At 40.2% G+C, this 19,549-nt stretch overlaps 1 protein-coding gene across 2 annotated transcripts in view; it reads left to right on the forward strand.

Annotated features, from left to right (window-relative positions):
- The window catches only part of acaca (acetyl-CoA carboxylase alpha), a 303,263-nt gene that overhangs the window by 81,757 nt on the left and 201,957 nt on the right, over nucleotides 1-19,549 (forward strand). For both annotated transcript variants that reach the window (XM_041197029.1, XM_041197030.1), the window contains exons 24-28: nucleotides 6,037-6,161; nucleotides 9,625-9,738; nucleotides 14,897-15,010; nucleotides 17,180-17,269; nucleotides 18,660-18,778. In XM_041197029.1, coding sequence (XP_041052963.1) covers nucleotides 6,037-6,161; nucleotides 9,625-9,738; nucleotides 14,897-15,010; nucleotides 17,180-17,269; nucleotides 18,660-18,778 — 562 coding nt within the window. The remainder of the gene's footprint in view (nucleotides 1-6,036; nucleotides 6,162-9,624; nucleotides 9,739-14,896; nucleotides 15,011-17,179; nucleotides 17,270-18,659; nucleotides 18,779-19,549) is intronic.

The raw sequence follows: 19,549 nt of genomic DNA on the forward strand, positions 1-19,549 counted from the left end.
GTACTAAAGCCAAATTGGAAGTTGAGTTGAGGAGAAGTTGGAACTGAGCTGAATTCTAAAGTAAAGATTGGCATATTATCAAAGGCCTTGAGTAAGAAATCCACCCTCATATTTGCATAGTCCTCATATTGAGGATATACACCCAGACTCTCGGGAATTCCCAATCAACAGTCTCCTCGTTCTAAATAATCCAGAAGTTTTGGAATTCACTTTCAGGGTTTAATAAAAAGCAGTATTGGTGAAAGTGAAGTAACAATAAAATTCTCAAGTATATTTTGAAGTTCCATCTATGATGCCTTTTATGAAGGTGGGGGTTGAAGGAGCAGTAAGTTATAGAACATCTATATTCAGGGGAAGGAAATTTATCAATATTTAATGCCCTGACAAGGTTCTATCATTGCATTTTACTGCTGTTATAGTTCTTGTACATTCATTTTGCGTCATTTTCACTAACCTGTTAGTGATCTAAATGATATTGCACAGAAATTATATCATGATTAGCAAAATCTGCAAAACTCGCCTCTCTCAACCCAGATTTGAGATAGCTAGTTGTCATTCTGGTTGTGTTTTGAGAGTATGTGGTGTAGACGTCAATTGCAGCTGACCAGTTGTGTTAGACAAATTTTATGTTTCATTAGTTAGATCATTTGAAAGGTGTCATGATTGCTTTGCCAGCCCCAGCAGATGGACAGGCTGCCGTGATGCAAAATTCCTATAATTCAGGAATGCAGGCGGCACAAAGCCAGGGCGCTGCAGAAATATATTGTCTCAGCATCTTATTAAAACAGCTGACACTGAATTTAGCCTTCTATATGAACATTGCTGTTTGATGAGAAGGTTAAGGAGGCAGTCACCAGGTTCAAACAATCAGGGACCTATAAACCACCATTTTTTTGACATCTCTTCATAAGAAAAGGATGCTGGACCTTCCAGTTGACAGAATTTCACTGGGTCTCAGAAAAGTTTCTTGATAATTTTATGTTTACAATTTTCCTTCCCTTTTATCCAGTCTTGATCTAAAGGCAGCTATTTTTGCTAGACCACAGTCCCATGTTTGCCATAGTTTCCATGTTTGGGGAGATGGTGATGTAGCGGTAACGTCACTGGACTAGTAATCCAGAGGCTTAAGCTGATGTTCTGCTGACAAGGGTACAAATCCTACCACAGCAGCTCGTGGAATTTAAATTCAATTAATAATCTGGAATTGAAAAGCTAGTCTCAGTAATGATGACCATGAAACCATTGTCAATTGTCAAAAAACCCATCTGGTTCACTAATGTGCTTTAGGGAAGGGAATCTGCCTTACCTAGTCTGGTCCACATGTGACTCCAGACCCACAGCAATATGGTTGGCTCTTAATTGTTGTCTGAAATGTTGCGGGAAGCCATTCAGTTCCAGGGCAATTAGGGATGGGCAACAAATTCTGGCCTTGCCAGAGATGCCCACATCCCATGAAAGAATTTAAAAAAAAAAGGCTCTCTGGTACATCACCCAAATGGATGATCTTCACACTTAAGTATTGATAGGTTAATCAGTTGCGGAGGGCAGCACAGCTGGGCTTGATCTTATATTCACCTGGTTTCACAGATTTAAAAAAAAAGTATTGTCCCCTCCTTCTGAGACCAATTGCATTCCATCAGTGCTATAATTGAGATTAGCTGGTTCCATGTACTCAGTTGATCTTGAACTTTCTTGGCTTTTGTGATGCAGTAGTATATGTGGTGTTATGACATGGCAGATCAAATCCACGAGGAAAACTTGATCACGCTGTCACAACTGTTTTGCAATTTGTATCTTATTTCGAGATGCGTGCCCTGAATTCACAAGTAATAAGACTACCACAACCTCCAGAGGTTTTTAGAAAACTAAATTAAACATTTATTAACAAAAGGAAAGATTTCAAGCACATACATAGGTCTACAAATTGCTACTATAATAACTCCTAAAACCCCTGAGTTTTCTCAGCTTCGGTTCATGTAGAGAGCAACTTGATGCACAGAGGCTGGAGGCTTTTCACAATTGTTAGATCTTAGAATGGCTTCTCCTCTGACACAGCTTCATCTCCTTTATACATGTTTCTTCCTTTTTAATACAAATTCCATTGTCCTGATAAGTTTTTGGAACTTTACCTTTCTCATACTTTCTTTTCATGGTACTAGTTTTATAATGAACCTTTGGGAAAATAAACACACTGTTTGGCTTAGCTTCTTCTGGCTAGGTGTAACATATTACCATTACTTTGAAATTCAAGCTACTCTGGTTTATCTAAAAATGCAATTTTTCCTTGTACCTCACATTCCAAAACTTCAACCATGTTTACGTATTTAGCATTTCAAACCTAGCTTAATTTTGATAACTCAAAACCTCCAGACCGGCTGTCTCCAATTCAATTACATCACACACACACACAGACACACACACACACACACAGACACACACACACACACACAGACACACACAGACACACACACACACACACACACACACACACACACACACAATCCAAACTCCACTATTAACACACCTTTACAAGAAATCATAATATTATGAGAATTATTATGTTTTCATGACAGTGGTAGTGCCGAGTTATGGTGTGACTCCCCAAGCACCTCTTCAGAAGATTCAGATTAATAACAATGCAATCATTCATTGCTTCCCACGGTATTTGACATTCACTTGCTCCAAGGCCGAGGAAAAAGAATTATGCTATTTCAAACAGCTATTATTAAAATATAAAAGACAGTTATTTCATTAGAATTTATCCTTCCTCTAGATGGACTATAAACCACATCCCAGACTGAGATTTGTAGTTAGGCTAAAACTAGTTTTTAGGGTTAATTCAGTGCTCCAAAATCACTATTGTATATTTTAAATAAATGTTGATGTTCCCGCTAAGAAGTGGTTAAGAGACTAAGTCCTTAGTGCAAGCTACCCAGAATTTAAGTCAAATTGGCAATCTGACTAAACAATGACAACGATTGCTGATGAGGTAAATGAAAATATTTACACTGGAGAGGTGGGGAAGGCATCTGAATCTGGAATTAGGACATGCACAATACCAGGAACTTTACTTGGGGATGCTAATGGACGTTAAAACTATTCTATTCCCCAAAGCTAACATCTCTCACTTTAAGTGCAAGTATAATTAAAAATGTAGAAATTTTAAAAAGCACTAATGCATTCCAGAGAAAATCTCTAGGCCCCAGAGAGTTTGTTATCTGATTCTCTTGTAGATAAGAGAGTTTGTTGAATAATAAGAATGCTAACAGGCAGAGTATGGGATTACACTAGGTACCTGCATGGAGGAAAGACCGGCAGGCATGATGGACTGAATGGCCATTTTTGTTCTGTCATTGAGGAGTATCCCCATTACTTCCATAAACTTTGGAATCTAAACAGTTGCGGGGGCCATCAGTTGATGGTGGTTGTCATATTTTCAGTTTTGGATGCTCAGTTGAGCCATCTTTCATTAGGTTCTTATGGGTTACACAGTTGGTTTAATGATCGTCCAAATGTTCACCATTGATTAAGGTAGTAGCGATGGAGGAGTAGAAAGCTTTGGTGAACTGTCAGTGAATGGTTTTGCGAAGTATTTCTTTACAGCAATCCCTGTCTCCCTTGAATTTCCTCTTTAGTTGGAGAACAAAGCATGGCAGTCACCTTGGCAAAAAATCTAAATCATGTCATCAGTGAAATGTATAGATCTGCTTCTTAGCTGTAGACACAATAAACAGGACAGTGGCAAGCACTTCCTATACTAACAGATTCGTCGACTCTTTTCTGTCTGTCTAATCTATCTACAGTATCCACCTCAACAATTTCCTGTCGCATTTTAAAATAGTGGAAGTATTTTAAAAGAAAGCAAAAGATGATCGTTCTCTGCTGGTCTTTTCTTTGAATTTGGGAGCGTGAAGTTTAAAAGTACCAACCAGTTTGAGAACATCCCTCACAAAATAGCAAAATAAACTCTTGATCCCAGTGACTTAAACTATGTGGCCTTAAAAGAACATGCCACTTAAACTCAAGCCCACATTAGTAGCAGAATAATGTGTGGTTTGTTACTTGATCATTTTCCTGTCACCATGAATAGTCTTATCATCTGACTTTTTTGACCCAGCAGGAACTACTGCAATATGCAAATGTTAAACAAAAACTTGCTGTAGACTGGTTTAATGTAACAGATAAGAGGTGTCATCATTTTATTTTAAGTGATTTTAAAGATTAGAGGAGACCATTAGAAGGAGAGCATGCATCTGCAGCATGGAGCATGGGTATTAAGCCTGAGAGAATGGGGACGTCCAGTGGTGAAGCTGGATTCTGATGGTGGGAAGGCTTGAATAAAATGGATAGATAATTGAGGCTAGCAGCTCCAAAATTCTATAGTACAGTCCACCACTTGGGTTGAATGGAGTCAAGTAAATCAAGCAGTTGGATTGGAGACTCCAGTGAGCCATGACTTCAACACCACAGGAGAGACCAGTACAGGCACCATATTTTGATTTGAGTAGGAACAAGAAGACTAGTTCCTAATAACACTTCACCATGGTAGTAATGATAAAATAGAGAAAGAAGATGGATTGGAACATAACAAAGAAGAGTTTGCAGGCTAGAGTGAAACAGTATAATAGCCTGAGTATCTAACATGTTCTCTGTCTTGTCACAGCTCAACAAGTTTCACTTTATAATCTTTTCGGTTATAACTGTTGTGCACACACACATACTGCTCTTGGAATCTTATCCCATTCTTTAAAATGCCATTGTTTTACTCTGCACTTAATTATTGTGGACAAAGCTACTGATTTTTTAAAAAAATCATTTGGCTGGAGTGTGATATTTATTCTGATCCCGATGGGCTTGCAGAGTTTTGAAAATTCCAAATTGCACATAATTTGCAATTTTAATTAATATGCTTTCAGGAAAGTGACTTGCCATTGCAACTCTCCCCAGGTATTGCCAGAATAATAATACAACGTAAGTAATATGATTAAATATAACGTGATATAATTTTATGGAACATTAAGGAAGTCTGCATCATCGATCTATCAATATATCTTATATTAAATAAATTGACTTTCTTCGTTGTTCTAGTTTTCCGTGCCAAATTGGACCATCTTGGAGAGAATATCCAGACAGTAATGAAAGCTAAAATCATGCAGAAACTTAAACCTGTCACCTGTAATTGTGTCAGGCTCAGCTGGTAGTGCTTGTTTAAGCTCCAAGTTTGGGGACGTAATCTGTATTGTCATTCTGGTGCAGCACTGAAGGGGTGCTCCATTATTAGAGATGGTGAAATATGTGTGTTCCAATGGGCAATTAACAACTCATGGTGCTGTGTGAAGATCGGTGTGTTGGCTGATATTTCTCTGCCAACCATTGCAACCAAGAAACAGATTATCTTGCCATTCATCATTGATGCCGATAAGCTTTTGCTTAGTGCAAAATGGCTGTCATGTTTTGGCCTACGTAGCAACAGTTGCTGCACTTCAAAAAGTAATTATTTGTATGTGAAGTAGTTCGAGACATGATAAGACATCATATAAATGCAAGTCCACTTCATCCTCATTGACCCAAAATCTGCTTTCGCTATATGCATTTATATCTAAGGGCATGCATTTAAATTGGATTTTTAACCATATATTGAATGTTTGAATTTTTGTTTTGCAGAAGTTGATTGGAAATTCTGGGCTTTCATTTGAATACTCTGAATGAAATTTGCAAATTATACATCAAAACCATATTTTGACAGAGGAAAATAGCCTGCATGGAGCAAACTGAAATATATGTTTTAATCTGAAGTTATACAGCAGTGCTTCTAAATATATTAGGACTTCTTTTTGGGCCTGATGAATTGAGTTCATATTACCAAAGTATTCATGGTATCAGAATTCTTCTTAAGAGGTTTGACTGTAAGTGAAATAAGAGCAGGAAGAAAGTTCAAAAGGTTTTTCTCACAAAAGGTTTAGAGGCTGAAAAGATAGCCTTCATGCCAGCTCTAGTAGAGTGATATTTATCTTTAATATCTTTTTCAAACTGCAGGCCATTATGAGAAATGTGTCTTTACCCTTCGAGAGGACCATAAAGGAGACATGACTACAGTCCTGAACTACATCTTCTCCCACGCCCAAGTCACCAAGAAGAACCTTCTAGTTACAATGCTTATTGTAAGTTAAGCTCTGTTATGCCCACAAATTCCAGCTTCCAATGTGCTAATCTCGAGCGATAGGTCTATATAGTATTTCATGTGATTTTAAGTAATGCTTGGCCATAAGAATCTCATTATTCTAACACAAAGCAGTATTTCCTTTGAGATTTCTGAAGTAGCTTTGAGCCGAGCTGTTCATTTCTCATGTAATCACGCTGTGGTGATGGAGAGCGAAACGGCAGCTGTTCTCTTTGCAGGCCTTCAATTTTCTTCAGAGTCCAGTCATTGAAGTGTGTAATTACATGGGGGTGTCATGGAGGTGCTAGTCCTTTTCAAAGAGTGGGAGACGGCTTTGTTCACTGACATTGTGCGAGGGCAGACTGCACCCGACACCACTGCTGGCATTTTAAGAGGACAGAGAAAGGAAACTTGCACACAGATAATGAAAGCTCACTTTGCTGAGCTCCAGAAAAATAATTAAAGTTTGATTTATAAAAAAAAATGTTTTCTTTGTTAAAAGTTATAAGAAGTGAGATGATTTTGGCCACCAAGTCTTCCAATTTTATTAAGGCCCTATCAACTCTATTATTTACCCAATAAATATTATATTATAAAATATATATGTCAGGGAAGCATTCATTGGTAAATGCACGAATCCTGGGCTCCCATTGGATCACTACACTCGCAGAGAGGAGGGATAGAGGAATGGCTGCAACGTTGTTGTAGCCCCCTCTCTGCCTTTCAATGCCTTTGAGTGAGGTTTCCTGATAGGAGCCCAGAATCAGCCTATTTACCCAGGTTTTTATATACAGGATTGTTTTTTTTTTCCCTAAATGCTATCTGTTCTCAGTTATAACATTATCTCTTTGAATCAAGAATAATGTTGTGTGTGATTATATAACGGCTATCAAAAGAAAATGGTTCCTCAACATTTTCAGACGTTCTCTTAATGAGCCTTAGACCCTCTATCACAAAAGTGTGCCCGCTTTAGCCATGATACAATTGTATACTACGGACCTTTGAATTCAAACATTGACTCCTTGTTGAGTGTTGGGACGCAATCGCATTATTCCAATCTCCATTCCACCTCAGTCTCAAATTTTGACAAGACCATCATTTAGTTGAAAGGTGCTATACAAATGCAACTATTATTTCCCATCAGAGCCAGTCTAATTTACATATCGGCATGTTTTCGAATCCAGTTATGTCACCGTGCGATCAGGAAGTTGAAAAAAAATACCAGGCAAGGTGAAGTGGTAAACTAATTGGTGCTTGGGCTGTTAAAATGTGCCAAGATGGACTAAATCCATCACCTCATTCATTTAATAGATCATGTCTAATTATTTGCATGACATTTTAAGGCTAGTTAAATGACTTCCACTATTCTTTTATATTACGATTAAATTCTTATATGGTTGTTTAACCATTTGTTTTGACAAGGTTCTTATTTTCACCAAACCTCTGACTGCTGATAGCTATTAAAATGTATCTCATTTTGGCAAAATAATCGCTACAAAATTGTTTTGCCCTTACGGCTGACATCTGCTAACTCTATACAGCCTGGACATAGGACTGGGGCCTTTACGGTCTGCTTGCCTTAATCAGCTACTCCCTGTGTTAGTCAGCTGAATCATTGGAGGGATCTTAGGTTAATGTTCCCAATATTAAAGGGTGGTGCAGTGGTTGAGGAGGTTGACACTTGGCTAGGATCGTTAATCTGTACTTTTTACACAGTGAATTACTAGTCTAAAGGTGAGTTATTCCACACCAGTCTTATGCCGTTGGTTGCAGAATGACATTCTTGGAAGCCTGGTGACAGACCATTTGCTGGTCCTCTAGAATTGGAACTGGGGTGAGGGGCCAGCATCAACTTAAAAAGGCAAAGAAAGCAAGTTTTGGAGGGAACAGGGATTCGATAAGAAGTAGAATTAGTTTGTTAAAGGTATAGAAATGCAGCATCTTATTTAACTTGAATATTCTATTTAGAGCTTTTTAAAAAAAGATTTCACGATTTCAGTGCAGAATTGCTGTTGCAATACTTGGTTTTAATATGGAGGAATACTTTGAGGAAATATGGGGTGGAATTCTGTTGGCGAGTGGGGGTGGGGCCAGCTCGCCAATGTATAAAATGACACATGGTGAAGTTGGGTGTGTGTCATTTAGATTTTCAGTTCAGCCCGCGCGCAGCCAAGTCGGCTGTATGCCCACCGAACTATCAAAGGCCTATTAAGGCCATTTGAATAGTAATTAATTCCATTAGCTGGGCTGCCCATCCAACCTTAAGGTTGGTGGGCAGGTGAAAAGCGGGATGAGGTTTCATGATGTGTTTTAAAAGTCAATAAAAATTTTAAAAATAATTCCTTCACACTTCCTAGCTCGTGTGACAGTGTCACGTGAGGGGGCATGTTTTAAAAGTTTTTATTTCCCTTTATTTAAATTTACACTTGTCAAACCGATCTCCCTAGTGCCTTAGGGAGATCTCTGTGCTCTTCCGCGCGCATATGTGAAAGAGCAGAGGCCCCCACTCTGGGAATCCCCCCCCCCACCCAGCCCGCACAGGGAACGCTTAGCGCTTCCGGGCGAGCATCACACTGGGCGGGCCTTAATTGCCCCACCCACGTAAAATGGCGGCGCGGAGCCGATCGGGGGAGCCGATCAGGTTCACGCCTGCCCCCGCAAAAACCCCCTACCCTCCGACGGGGGGGGAAGAATTCAGCCCATGGGACCAGAAATGATAAAATATAGCACTGATGTTGCCCCTCTGCAAAGTATTCTATTCTGTTGTGTTGAGTGCTAATTTTTCAGACCGTTCAAAGTAATTGCTTCAGTGGGGGTGGCACACTGTAGGGCATCCAGCCATGCATTTGCCCTCCTGCCCATCACCCTGTCCTTTACTGTCCCTGCTGAGAATGCAGAATAATAAAATGACCTAAATAAAAGAGTAACAGCGGGCTATATGCTTCTGCAGCCATACTGAAAGAAAATTGTGATTATGATATGGTGCAACTCAATGACTCTTGTATGGTTTTTGATTTCTGAATGGGAGCTTTTATTTTAAGGGCAGAGGGTGAAACCTTGCACAAGGCAATGATTGACACAGCTGAATTGCAGATTAACTTTAAAAAGCAGATAAAGCAAGTTTTGAAAGGAACAGGGATTCAGTAAGAAGTAGAATTAATTCAATAAATGTAAGGATGTGCATAATGTTACTTAATATACAATATTCTATAGAGTTTTTTTAAAAGGTGGTTTCATGATTTCAGTGCAGAATTACTGTGGCAGTGCAGAAAGAGTTAAAATATGGCAAATATGGAGCAAGCGATGATAAAATACTGTCACGATGTTAATGTGTTACTTCTCTGCAAAGTATTCCACTATTGCATCTAGTTCTCTCCTACTTTCAATTCTTAAAAAATAAAAGACAGGTTAGATTTTTTTTGTAAAAGGAGTATCCAGCGTGATTTTTGTCTGTCTTTCTTCAGGACCAATTGTGTGGACGGGATCCAACCCTGACTGATGAGCTGATTGCCATTCTAACGGAGTTGACGCAGCTCAGTAAAACCACCAATGCTAAAGTGGCTCTCCGAGCTCGGCAGGTAAGGATCAAGGTCTTACAATTAACTTGAAATTCAGGCTGCCCATCTTTATGCACGTGTCTCCCCATCCTTCTCCAAAGCTTCTGCTCCGTGGTCCAGCTGGGTGGAATGCCCTATCTTGGTTTTGTTCTCATTTATCTAACCATAGCCAGAGAATCTCATACAATAGTTTTTTTTCCTACTCTTGCTGGTGTTTCCTCTGCTGTTCCCCATGGCTCTATCTTTGGCACCCTTGTATTTCTCATCTATTTGCTACTCATTAGCAGTATCATCTGTAAATACAGGTTCCACATGTATGGCACTAACGCAGCTCTATCTCGCCCACTATCTTCTTGGACCCGCTCAGTTGTCTCTAACATGACATGCATTGTTTATCCAAATTTAATTTTGGATGAACAGAAATCTCCTGTAACTAAGTACTGGGAAGTCTGAAGCCATTGTATTTGGTCCTCCACTACAAACTTTGGGCGAAATCTTCTGTTCTGGAGTCTAAGCCCGATGGTGGGCAGGAAAGTCGGTGTGATTCCCACTGGGCAGTGGGCCGGATGAACACCCGCAATTTTTCACTGTTTAGCTTATTAATTATGCATCAGAGAGGAGCTCGGCGAATCTTGAGGTGGGCAGGAAGTCGTGCACTTCATGGTTACCACACTGGGCGAAGATCCTGGTGCTATGTTTAAACTGTGTCTGGATAGCCAGTCAGTCAGTGCAAATCAGGAGCTCTGCATTACTCCTCCAAAGTCCTTGCAGCTGCAGCTCACACTGGAGAAGCTGGCAGATATGATCAACCACATCCTGGGACGTGCAAAGGCGCCTTCGACATTGCTTTTTGCTCATCTCTAGATAAGAACATGCATGTGATACACCTGTGGTCAGGCCAGTGCTTGCTGTTGCAGTGTTTCCTATTCACCAGCATCGTGACCTCCTTGAGGCCCTGCTGTCTCTTACTGCTCAGGCCCTTGCTCATCCTGGCCCTGTGCCAACCTGCAGTGGGCCCTCATTCTCCTCATTTGGATGAGTGACATTACCAAGGCAGGGTTGCTTACAGCTTGCACCGTCGATGCCTCAGTGGATCGGTAATAGAATTGAAGTGACATATTAAGTGAGCATGCCCTTTACAGGTTTCCCTCCATCTCAAAGTCAACAGGCGAATGTTAAGCCTTTCACCTGGCCACTATCTAAATATGGTGTCCCCACCCCAACCCTCCGAGGTGAAGGACATCCTGGAAGACCAAAAATGGGTGTTCCTCCCAAACATACATGAATGCATATGGAGACATTGCTCTTTGACCAGGATGATGAGAGCCATGTACAAGAAGCCTCATGTGGACACTTTTCCGGTTGCCTCCACTACCCTGGAAACTCTATATTGAGACCAATGCCTTGGCAGCATAGAAAAACTAACCACGTGATCCCTTGTCAGCCATGACCATTCACCTGGGAGGATAGAGGCTTGGTGTTATGAGTTGGCTGCCCTCCACCAGCTGTGCCACTTGGAGACTTCCACCTCCCTCCTTTCCTTCATCCCTGCCTCTGACTGCAGCCAATGACAAATGGTGTAGAAAGGACGGCAGCTGCACACCTTGCTGGAATCTCGATGTTATGAGACCTGTGAGTTAGAAACAAACCTGCTTCAATGCGGGTTTCACCATGGAGAGGAGAACACAAGTGAGCATCTTTGACAGCCAATCGCCTCATAGTTATTAGGGTACCCCGTAGTCAGCCACTTGAGTTGACCTTTAACTCCACCCATCTGAAAAGACTCACCTCGAGGGATCTTAATGACCAACTTACTGCGTGGTCAAGGTCAGTTTGGAAAAATGGTGCGTGTCATCTTTCAAACTTGCTCCACTACCACCTTCCCTCCCCGTGTCACCCACCAACTTTCCCCATCATCTCTCTCTCTCTCATATCTTTTAAGATGCTCTTCAAAACCTCTCTCTTTGATCGAGTTTTTGGTTATCTGCCCTGAAGTCTCCTGTGGCTCATGTCAAAAATGTCATAAATGTTTTTATTGATACCTCTCTTACTAAGTACCTTGGAATGTTTTGCTATGTAAAATGTGTTAGATAATTGTAAGTTATGTTATTTTAATGTGTTTTTTCTTTAACCATTACAGCATGACTGTGCCAGTTGACACAATATTATGACTTGTATTCAATGTAACAACGCAGAGTTCCTTCTGGGTGATTCAGGCAAAGCTGCATTTTGTAGTTCATGCCTAGTGAGAAAGGTGTTATACTACTGCAGTCACATAAATGCCTTTCATGATCACATGATATCTCGAGGCGTTTTCCAGCTAATTCAGTATTTTTGCAATATTACCACTGTTGCAGTGTAAGGAAATGTGGCTGCTAACTTGCACACAACAGTATCAGATAATCTGTTGCTTGAGGATTTATATATTGGCCACTACCCGGGAACAAACAATGTTGGGCCTTCTTGAATTACTGCAGTCCTTGTGAAGGTAGTACTCACAGTGGTGTTGGGTCGGGCACTCTAAGATTTTGACCCAGTGATGATGAAAAAAACAGAAATGCATATTCTTATGATGATACTGGCAGATGTTGTCAAAATAAGTTTATGTTGTTTTTAATGTGTGCTGGTATTGCTTGGTTTTACAATGAAAATAGAAGCTCAATTATAAACAGCTTTTTTTTTTGACTTTCTAATTTAAAAAAAAATCAAGCTCTGGGAAGGAGTAACCCATGTTGTGCTCACAAATCATCCTGACAGGAATACCGCAATGTGTGTTTAAAAAGGTGTACTGTTGCAGATCAGGAGCCCTGGCTGACTTTCCTTTCCCCAACCCGGATGCAATGGGACTTAATAGTCTTGTCTATATTGCTATTTCAACTGAGATTCGCTAACTTAACATAATCAGGATCAAACCTGGAGCCTTTCTGGTCTGTGACTCAAATATTCAGTAGTTAACCTTGCTGGGCAATTGGGAGGAAGATTCATTTTTTTTTATCTCTAAAGCAATTTAAGTTAGGTTTTTATTGGCTGAGTATGGTTAAGATTCAGCAGAAGCATGCGTAGGCTCAAAGCTTTTAACCACATTGATTGAGAGCTGCTGGAGAAAGAAACCACTCGTATTCAACAACTGAACACATAACTAACACGTTATTTAAGATGGTATTTTTCTTTGTTCTGCTTGCTTTGATTTCCCTACCTGAGGAAGTATTTTGAGAGGGAAAATGGTGCCCTCCTTCCATGCCTCTTTACCATTTTGAAACCAGCCTCGAGAGGATATATAGTAGCAACCCAAGTGCCATTGTTCCTCTGATTGCAATGTTTGCAGTTTGATCAGTGGGCTAGATTTTCCACCCACTCACCAACAGTGATCCAATGAAACCTTGAGCAGCATGTCCTCAATGGCTTGGCTGAGTTGGAACTGCACATGACAAAACATGAACAGAGTTGCATGGCCTAGCAATCTTACAGTAAGTAGGATGGTCATCTGAGCCATTTTGTCACCCGTGGTATTTCACATTTACTGTGAATTCTGTGAATAACACCCAGCATTGGAATCATGTGGTACAAGCCTGTAAAGTCAATGTTAACATTTTTCAGTGAAACTTGGAGTTAAGGGCTACACAGACTGGGATTCACCTTGGATTTGGTAATTAAATTTGAGCGTAGCCTTCCTTGCAATCCCAATAACAGTCCAATTTTGATTATGATTTTGCTGTGATGTAGACAGTTCCTTCTAATGGAGTTTTTCATCGACATCTTCAGTATGTAGAAACAAATCTTTGAACTCATCACTTCCTCAATATCATTGGCAGCTGGACCATTTTTGTAAATGTACCAGTCATTCTGAAAAGCTTCCTTTTTCAATTACGGATGTACACCATTTCATGGAATGCCTTAACATTGGGATACTGATGTTTTATTTATTCTCAGATGATGTAGACAAGTTTGTATTTGTTACCCATTTCTAGTTGCTCTAAAAAGTTGGTGAGTGAATAGCATTTATTTGTAGGACTGAGTGACCGGCATTGAGTCAACTATATAACGTGGATCAGAATTATATTTAGGTCAGATTGGGTAAAGGTAATAGGTTCCTCGTCCTAATGAACATTTGTGAACCAGTTAAGTTTTTTTAATAACAATCCAGCAGTTTTTATGGCCTTTTTTTCCTTTCTGGTTTTAGTCTGCTGATCACCAGGTTTATTGAGTTCAGTTTCACAACTTGGGATTTGAACTCATGACCTTTAGATTGCCACAACTTGCATTATATTGTGTCTTTAAAGTAGAAAAATATCACAAAGCACTTCATCGAGACGTATTCAGACATAAGTGAAAGCTGAGATAAAGAATAAGATATTAGAAAGGATGAAACAAAGCTTGTTCGAAGAGCTGAGTTTCAAGGAGCCTCTTAAAGAAGGTGAGAAAGGAGAAGCCGACAGGGTCTTCAGGATAGAATTCCTTGAGCTTCAGGCTAAGACAGGTTCAAATGCCTTCTCCAAAAAAAATTCATATCTGTATCAGCACCTTGAGATGGAGATCAACGTAAGTGAGCTCCAAGCTACTCAGTTACGGAATGAGAAGTCACTAGGAGACTCGTGTGAAGAGACTCCTGGAATTGTACAGTCCTGGTGTTGGACAGTGAAAGAGATGGGCACTTTGGTTGACTTTGATTAAATGTCTTTGGGACTGTTCAGCAAAGGCAGCATTTGCTTCATCATGGACTCGTTTTTTTTTAATAAAAGCAAAATACTGCAGATGCTGATAATCTGAAACAAAAACAGCAAATGCTGGAAAAACTCAACAGGTCTAACAGCATCTGTGGAGAGAGAAACAGAGTTAATGTTTCAAGTCTGTAAAGAGGTGTCATACGGACCCGTTGTTAACTCTGTTTCTCATTTTTTTGATGCTCTTAAAAACTGTTTGTCATAATATGGAAATCTAGTAGTCACAACTATCATTTAAGTAGATCTTGTATAGCTAGTGTAAAGTATCGTTTTTCTGAAACTCAATGGGCCTATTTTCACCCCTTTAATGCTTAATGTAGAGTTATTGTTGGGGATCAGTAAATCACTTCAGTTCTTTAGAAACTGTGTAACTAATTCTGATTGAATGTTCTGTCAGTTTTATCTGTCAAATGTACGGTCGTAGTCAAATTGCTCTGTTCCTGTGGTCCGCTCTACAGGTTCTGATTGCATCACACTTGCCCTCTTATGAGCTCCGTCACAACCAGGTGGAATCCATTTTCCTCTCAGCCATCGATATGTATGGGCATCAGTTCTGCATTGAAAATCTTCAGGTGATTGTACCACCCAGTGATATTTATCATAAGTTAAAAAGAACGTACACGTGCATGCAATTCCTGTCAAAGTTTTATCGGAACTTCCTAGGTCTGTCTTTGTAATAGAGCTGCATAACCTTATTCCGTGGTTATATTCCTGGCCAGTGGCAGTGCTGCGGGTTATCAGGAGTACAATATGTAATTACAGGGTGGGATTTTACGGCCCCGTGGAAGTCAGTGGAGTTTTGAATGGCACGCCTGCCCTGCCCTGATGGGGCTGTAAAATCCTGCCCACAGAGTGACAAGCTGCTTCACTTATAGATGTAGACAAAGGGATTTATAATGGGTACATGGGGAAAAAAAAAGACAAGACCTGTAACTTTAAAATAAAGTATGAATTATGTCTATGCTCCTTGGTCTAATTACCCTCCAGCTCTTCCTCACTTGGTCATTCCCTACATTCAATGCCATGGCAGATTGACTAGTTTATTTGCTGCGTGCACAGTGAGCGTTTCAATGAAATGTGGCTGTCAGGTTAAAATGTTCAGATAGTTTTGTGGGAATTTTTTTTAAGGGATGCACGGCCGTTTGGGATCATACCCCTTGTACATCCAGTCTACTCCTTAATTTGAAGTTTTAAAATTCAATTTATTTGCTCGTTTGAATTGAGTTCGAGTGGAAACGCCTTCTAAGCTATGTTGTTTAAATTGCTTAATTGAACGAGATAATTCAGGTTTTTCTTTTGAGCAAAATAATCTAATTAAATTCCTTTTTGAACATAATATGACAGAATACCAGATTTTCTTCAGAATTAATAATAATGTAGTTGTGTATTATTGGGAGTGGGATTGTATTGCTTTGAAAGCGGGGAGTACAATTTTTTGTTAGGTTGTTAATTATGAAAAAAAAGTTATTCTCCCTTTTTATTTCAAAAATTCACTCCCTACATATTAAATTACAAATAGCATTTTCCCATGTGGTAGAATGTAAAACACACCACCCAGCGTGCACAAGACCAGCTTCACACCCTATATATAAAAGTTCTCTTTTAGAATATAGTCACTGAGAAATGCAGCAGACAGTTTGTGTTCAGTAAGATGCCATAAACAGCAGTAAAATAAATGATCAGATAATTTGTTCTAATAATGTTGTTTGAGGGATAAATACTGGGAGAAGTCCCATGCTGTTTTTTGATAAGTGCACTGGGATCTCTTACGTTCACCCGAGAGGATGAATGGGGCCTCAGTTTAATATCTCATCCCAAAAGATGACGCCTCCAACAGTGCAGCACTCCCTCAGCAATGCCTGGATTATGGGTTGCAGTCTCGAGTGGAACTTGAACCCACAACCATTTGACTCCAAGGCGAGAGTACTACGGCGAGCTGGGGTTGACACCTGGCTTCTATTGTCAGCAAGAATGGTGCAGGGATGCTACAATTACCTTCACTTTTCCCTTGGCTATTGAGGGCAAGCCTGGGCTAAGGCTTCCACTCCTGCTTTTGGAGAAAAGTTGGCATAAATGAAAGTTAGTTCAGCATAGGATGAGGAAAAGTTGTGATGATTTCTCCTTCACATGCTAAAATTGATGTGAACCCTCTCGCTAGGCTGTTTTCTGAAGGTTGGCCAGTGAATGAAGTATTGTGGGGTTGCTGGCACTGGTTGAAATATGTGGTAGTGTTAGTCAGAAACTTTCAGAAAAGGGAGAGAAAAGCAGCAAGGGACAGTGGATTGAAGGGGAAATTATTATTAGAATGTCATTGCACATCTTTCAGTGGCTAATTCAGGAACATTACCAAGGAGTAGATAAATCCATGTGCTATTGCTAGCCAAAAAGACACCCTTGCAACCTGGTCTCAGGCCACTCTATCAAACACCATCTGATTATTTTGTTCGGCTGGAGATTTTGCCGACTTCTGCTTAGTATTTAGAGAATGAAAAATCCCAGGAACAATTCTACCATTCCATGATGTAGGACAGCATCAACATAATGTCCCATCTTGTCAGCTTTACCAGATACTTCTATTAATATTGTATATTAACATTATTTTAAAAAGATGTTGACTGATCCGACCCCTTGCCTAACGTTAACGTTATTGCACAGATATTTTAAAACCATGTAAACAGTGAGTAACATAGCACCAGAAATAAGACGTATTGAAATTTTTTTGTGTGCTTTCGTGTTCACAGAAGCTCATCCTATCAGAGACCTCCATCTTTGATGTCCTGCCCAATTTCTTCTATCATAGTAACCAAGTGGTGAGAATGGCAGCATTGGAGGTTAGTTTTACACAGTTCAACAGCAGATGATGTGCTTCTGTTTCCTTCTAGTGTCTGCTGCTTCATATATAGCTGGATATTCGAAAATGTTGTTGAGGAAGGTCTGTCTGCCTTTGTTGGGTCGCCTTTGCACGACAGGCTGCACCAAAAGAAAAGTATCCAAAGCTGTGTGTAACGTTTTCCTTGCAATTTTCTGCCCTACTTCATGAAGGCCTTGACCCATGCTGGGATAATGTTTCAAGGGTGCCAGCAGCACTCTGAATGGCCGTTCTTCATCTGAGAGTTTAGAAGTGTGGACAGGTAATTTAGTTTGGGTGGGTGGCAGGGACATCACTGGTGCCCCTGATGCTATTCTCAGCTGATATCTGTATCTGCGTATCTTCAGAATCAAACCGGGATGAGAACACTGCCAGGTTTTCTCTTCCTTAGCACCGAAGCACTGAGGCCAATTGTCATGCATCAAATGTCCCAAAGCAGGCTGGAATGATTCACCTTCTGATTCTCCTGTTTTGACTTCTGCTTATTTCCCTTCCCTCCCCTCCTCTCCCTCCACTCTCTGCTTTCCCAAGTGACAGAGTAAACACCGTGATTCTGTTACATGTTCCTGTGCTGTGCACCATGTTGGTATTCCAGTCATGAGTATCATTAAGGTAAAGCAGAAGACCTTCCAAGAAAAACCAAATGGATGTTGCAAATCGATGGTGATACTTGTTTTCTCTGATCTCTAACTTGCCCCTAAAGTTGGTCTGTAGATGATTTCTAACTTTTTACATCTGTGCCAGAGATGCCTGGACAGGAGATGCTCCCTGCAGAGAGAGAAAGAGAACTAGAGGAAATTTATAAAAACAGAAAACTGTGGATGCTGGAAATCCAAAACAAAAACAGAATTACCTGGAAAAACTCAGCAGGTCTGGCAGCATTGGCGGAGAAGAAAAGAGTTGACGTTTCGAGTCCTCATGACCTTCAGCAGAATTGCTGAACCAGTTCTGCTGAAGGGTCATGAGGACTCGAAACGTCAACTCTTCTTCTCCGCCGATGCTGCCAGACTTGCTGAGTTTTTCCAGGTAATTCTGTTTTTGTAGAGGAAATTTATGTTGTCTTAATACCATGTCACGTGCAGGACCTTTGAATGCAAGCCATGATGTCATGATTGCAGCACTCATCCAGTCAAGCAGACTGTCTTAGGGAAAAACATGACTATAATTAGGATGCATTTCGGTCACCTGATGTTCGCATGTAAATGAACAGACATAGATAATGGGAAACGTTGAAAAAAAAACATTTTCACTTTAAGACAAATTAATATATTACCCCTTCTGCACCATGACTGACAGTTTGGGAGTTTGGTGACATGTCTAACTGACCATGTGATTCCACTGTTTTTCTGCAGGTCTACGTTAGAAGAGCCTATATTGCATATGAGTTGAACAGTGTTCAGCATCGCCAGCTCCAGGATGGAACCTGCATTGTTGAGTTTCAATTCATGTTGCCAACATCCCATCCAAACAGGTAATTAGGTTCCCCTCTATCTACCCCAGGAGGAGAAGTCTGGATAAGAATAGATGCAAAGGGTTTTAAGAATATTGGCGAATCGTGGACGTGGCTTTGAATGGAAAATTTCAAGCAGTTTCCCAACATGCATAGCCAATGGGCAAAGCTCTCAAGTATGACTATGGTCTTTGCCTTCCATGACAGAGAAATGTATTTCCCTAGTTTTTATCTAGCTAGGTAAATGGTGAGGAAGCAACCTAATTGGGTGAGATATTAATGCAATTCAAATACTTGTTAAACTTCTACGTAAACCACCTAATTTATCTACTTGACTCCAATCTGATTTTGGCACTTTGAAAATAGAAGCTGGCACCAACCAACACTTTGCCAAACATATCCTGTTTATTTATATCTGCATCCTCCAAAATGGTTGGAATGCAAGACAGACATGACAGAGGAAAATGATGTAACTTACATTGTCACAAAGTACTTGTTTCTGCTTAACCAACCATGATTTTCGTGGTTGCTTGTCTCAGCAGGGTTGGAGGATTTGTCAGTCAATTAATTGCAGGTATTGACCAGCCAACGTTTGCTGCCCTTACTCTCTGTTTTGTCTAGATGCACAGAAACTGTTTTCCTTTTATCTCTTTTTTTTATATAAACAGGATACTGATGAATGCACTGAACACTGTGTTTCATGGAATCTAACATTTTGTTTTTAGTTCAATGCGATTGTGGCTTTACTCTGTCAGAATGAACTTGTCATATTTGCAATGACCAGGCCTGAAT

The sequence above is a fragment of the Carcharodon carcharias genome, chromosome 10 (genome assembly GCF_017639515.1).
Source record: "Carcharodon carcharias isolate sCarCar2 chromosome 10, sCarCar2.pri, whole genome shotgun sequence".
Taxonomy (NCBI): Eukaryota; Metazoa; Chordata; class Chondrichthyes; order Lamniformes; family Lamnidae; genus Carcharodon; species Carcharodon carcharias.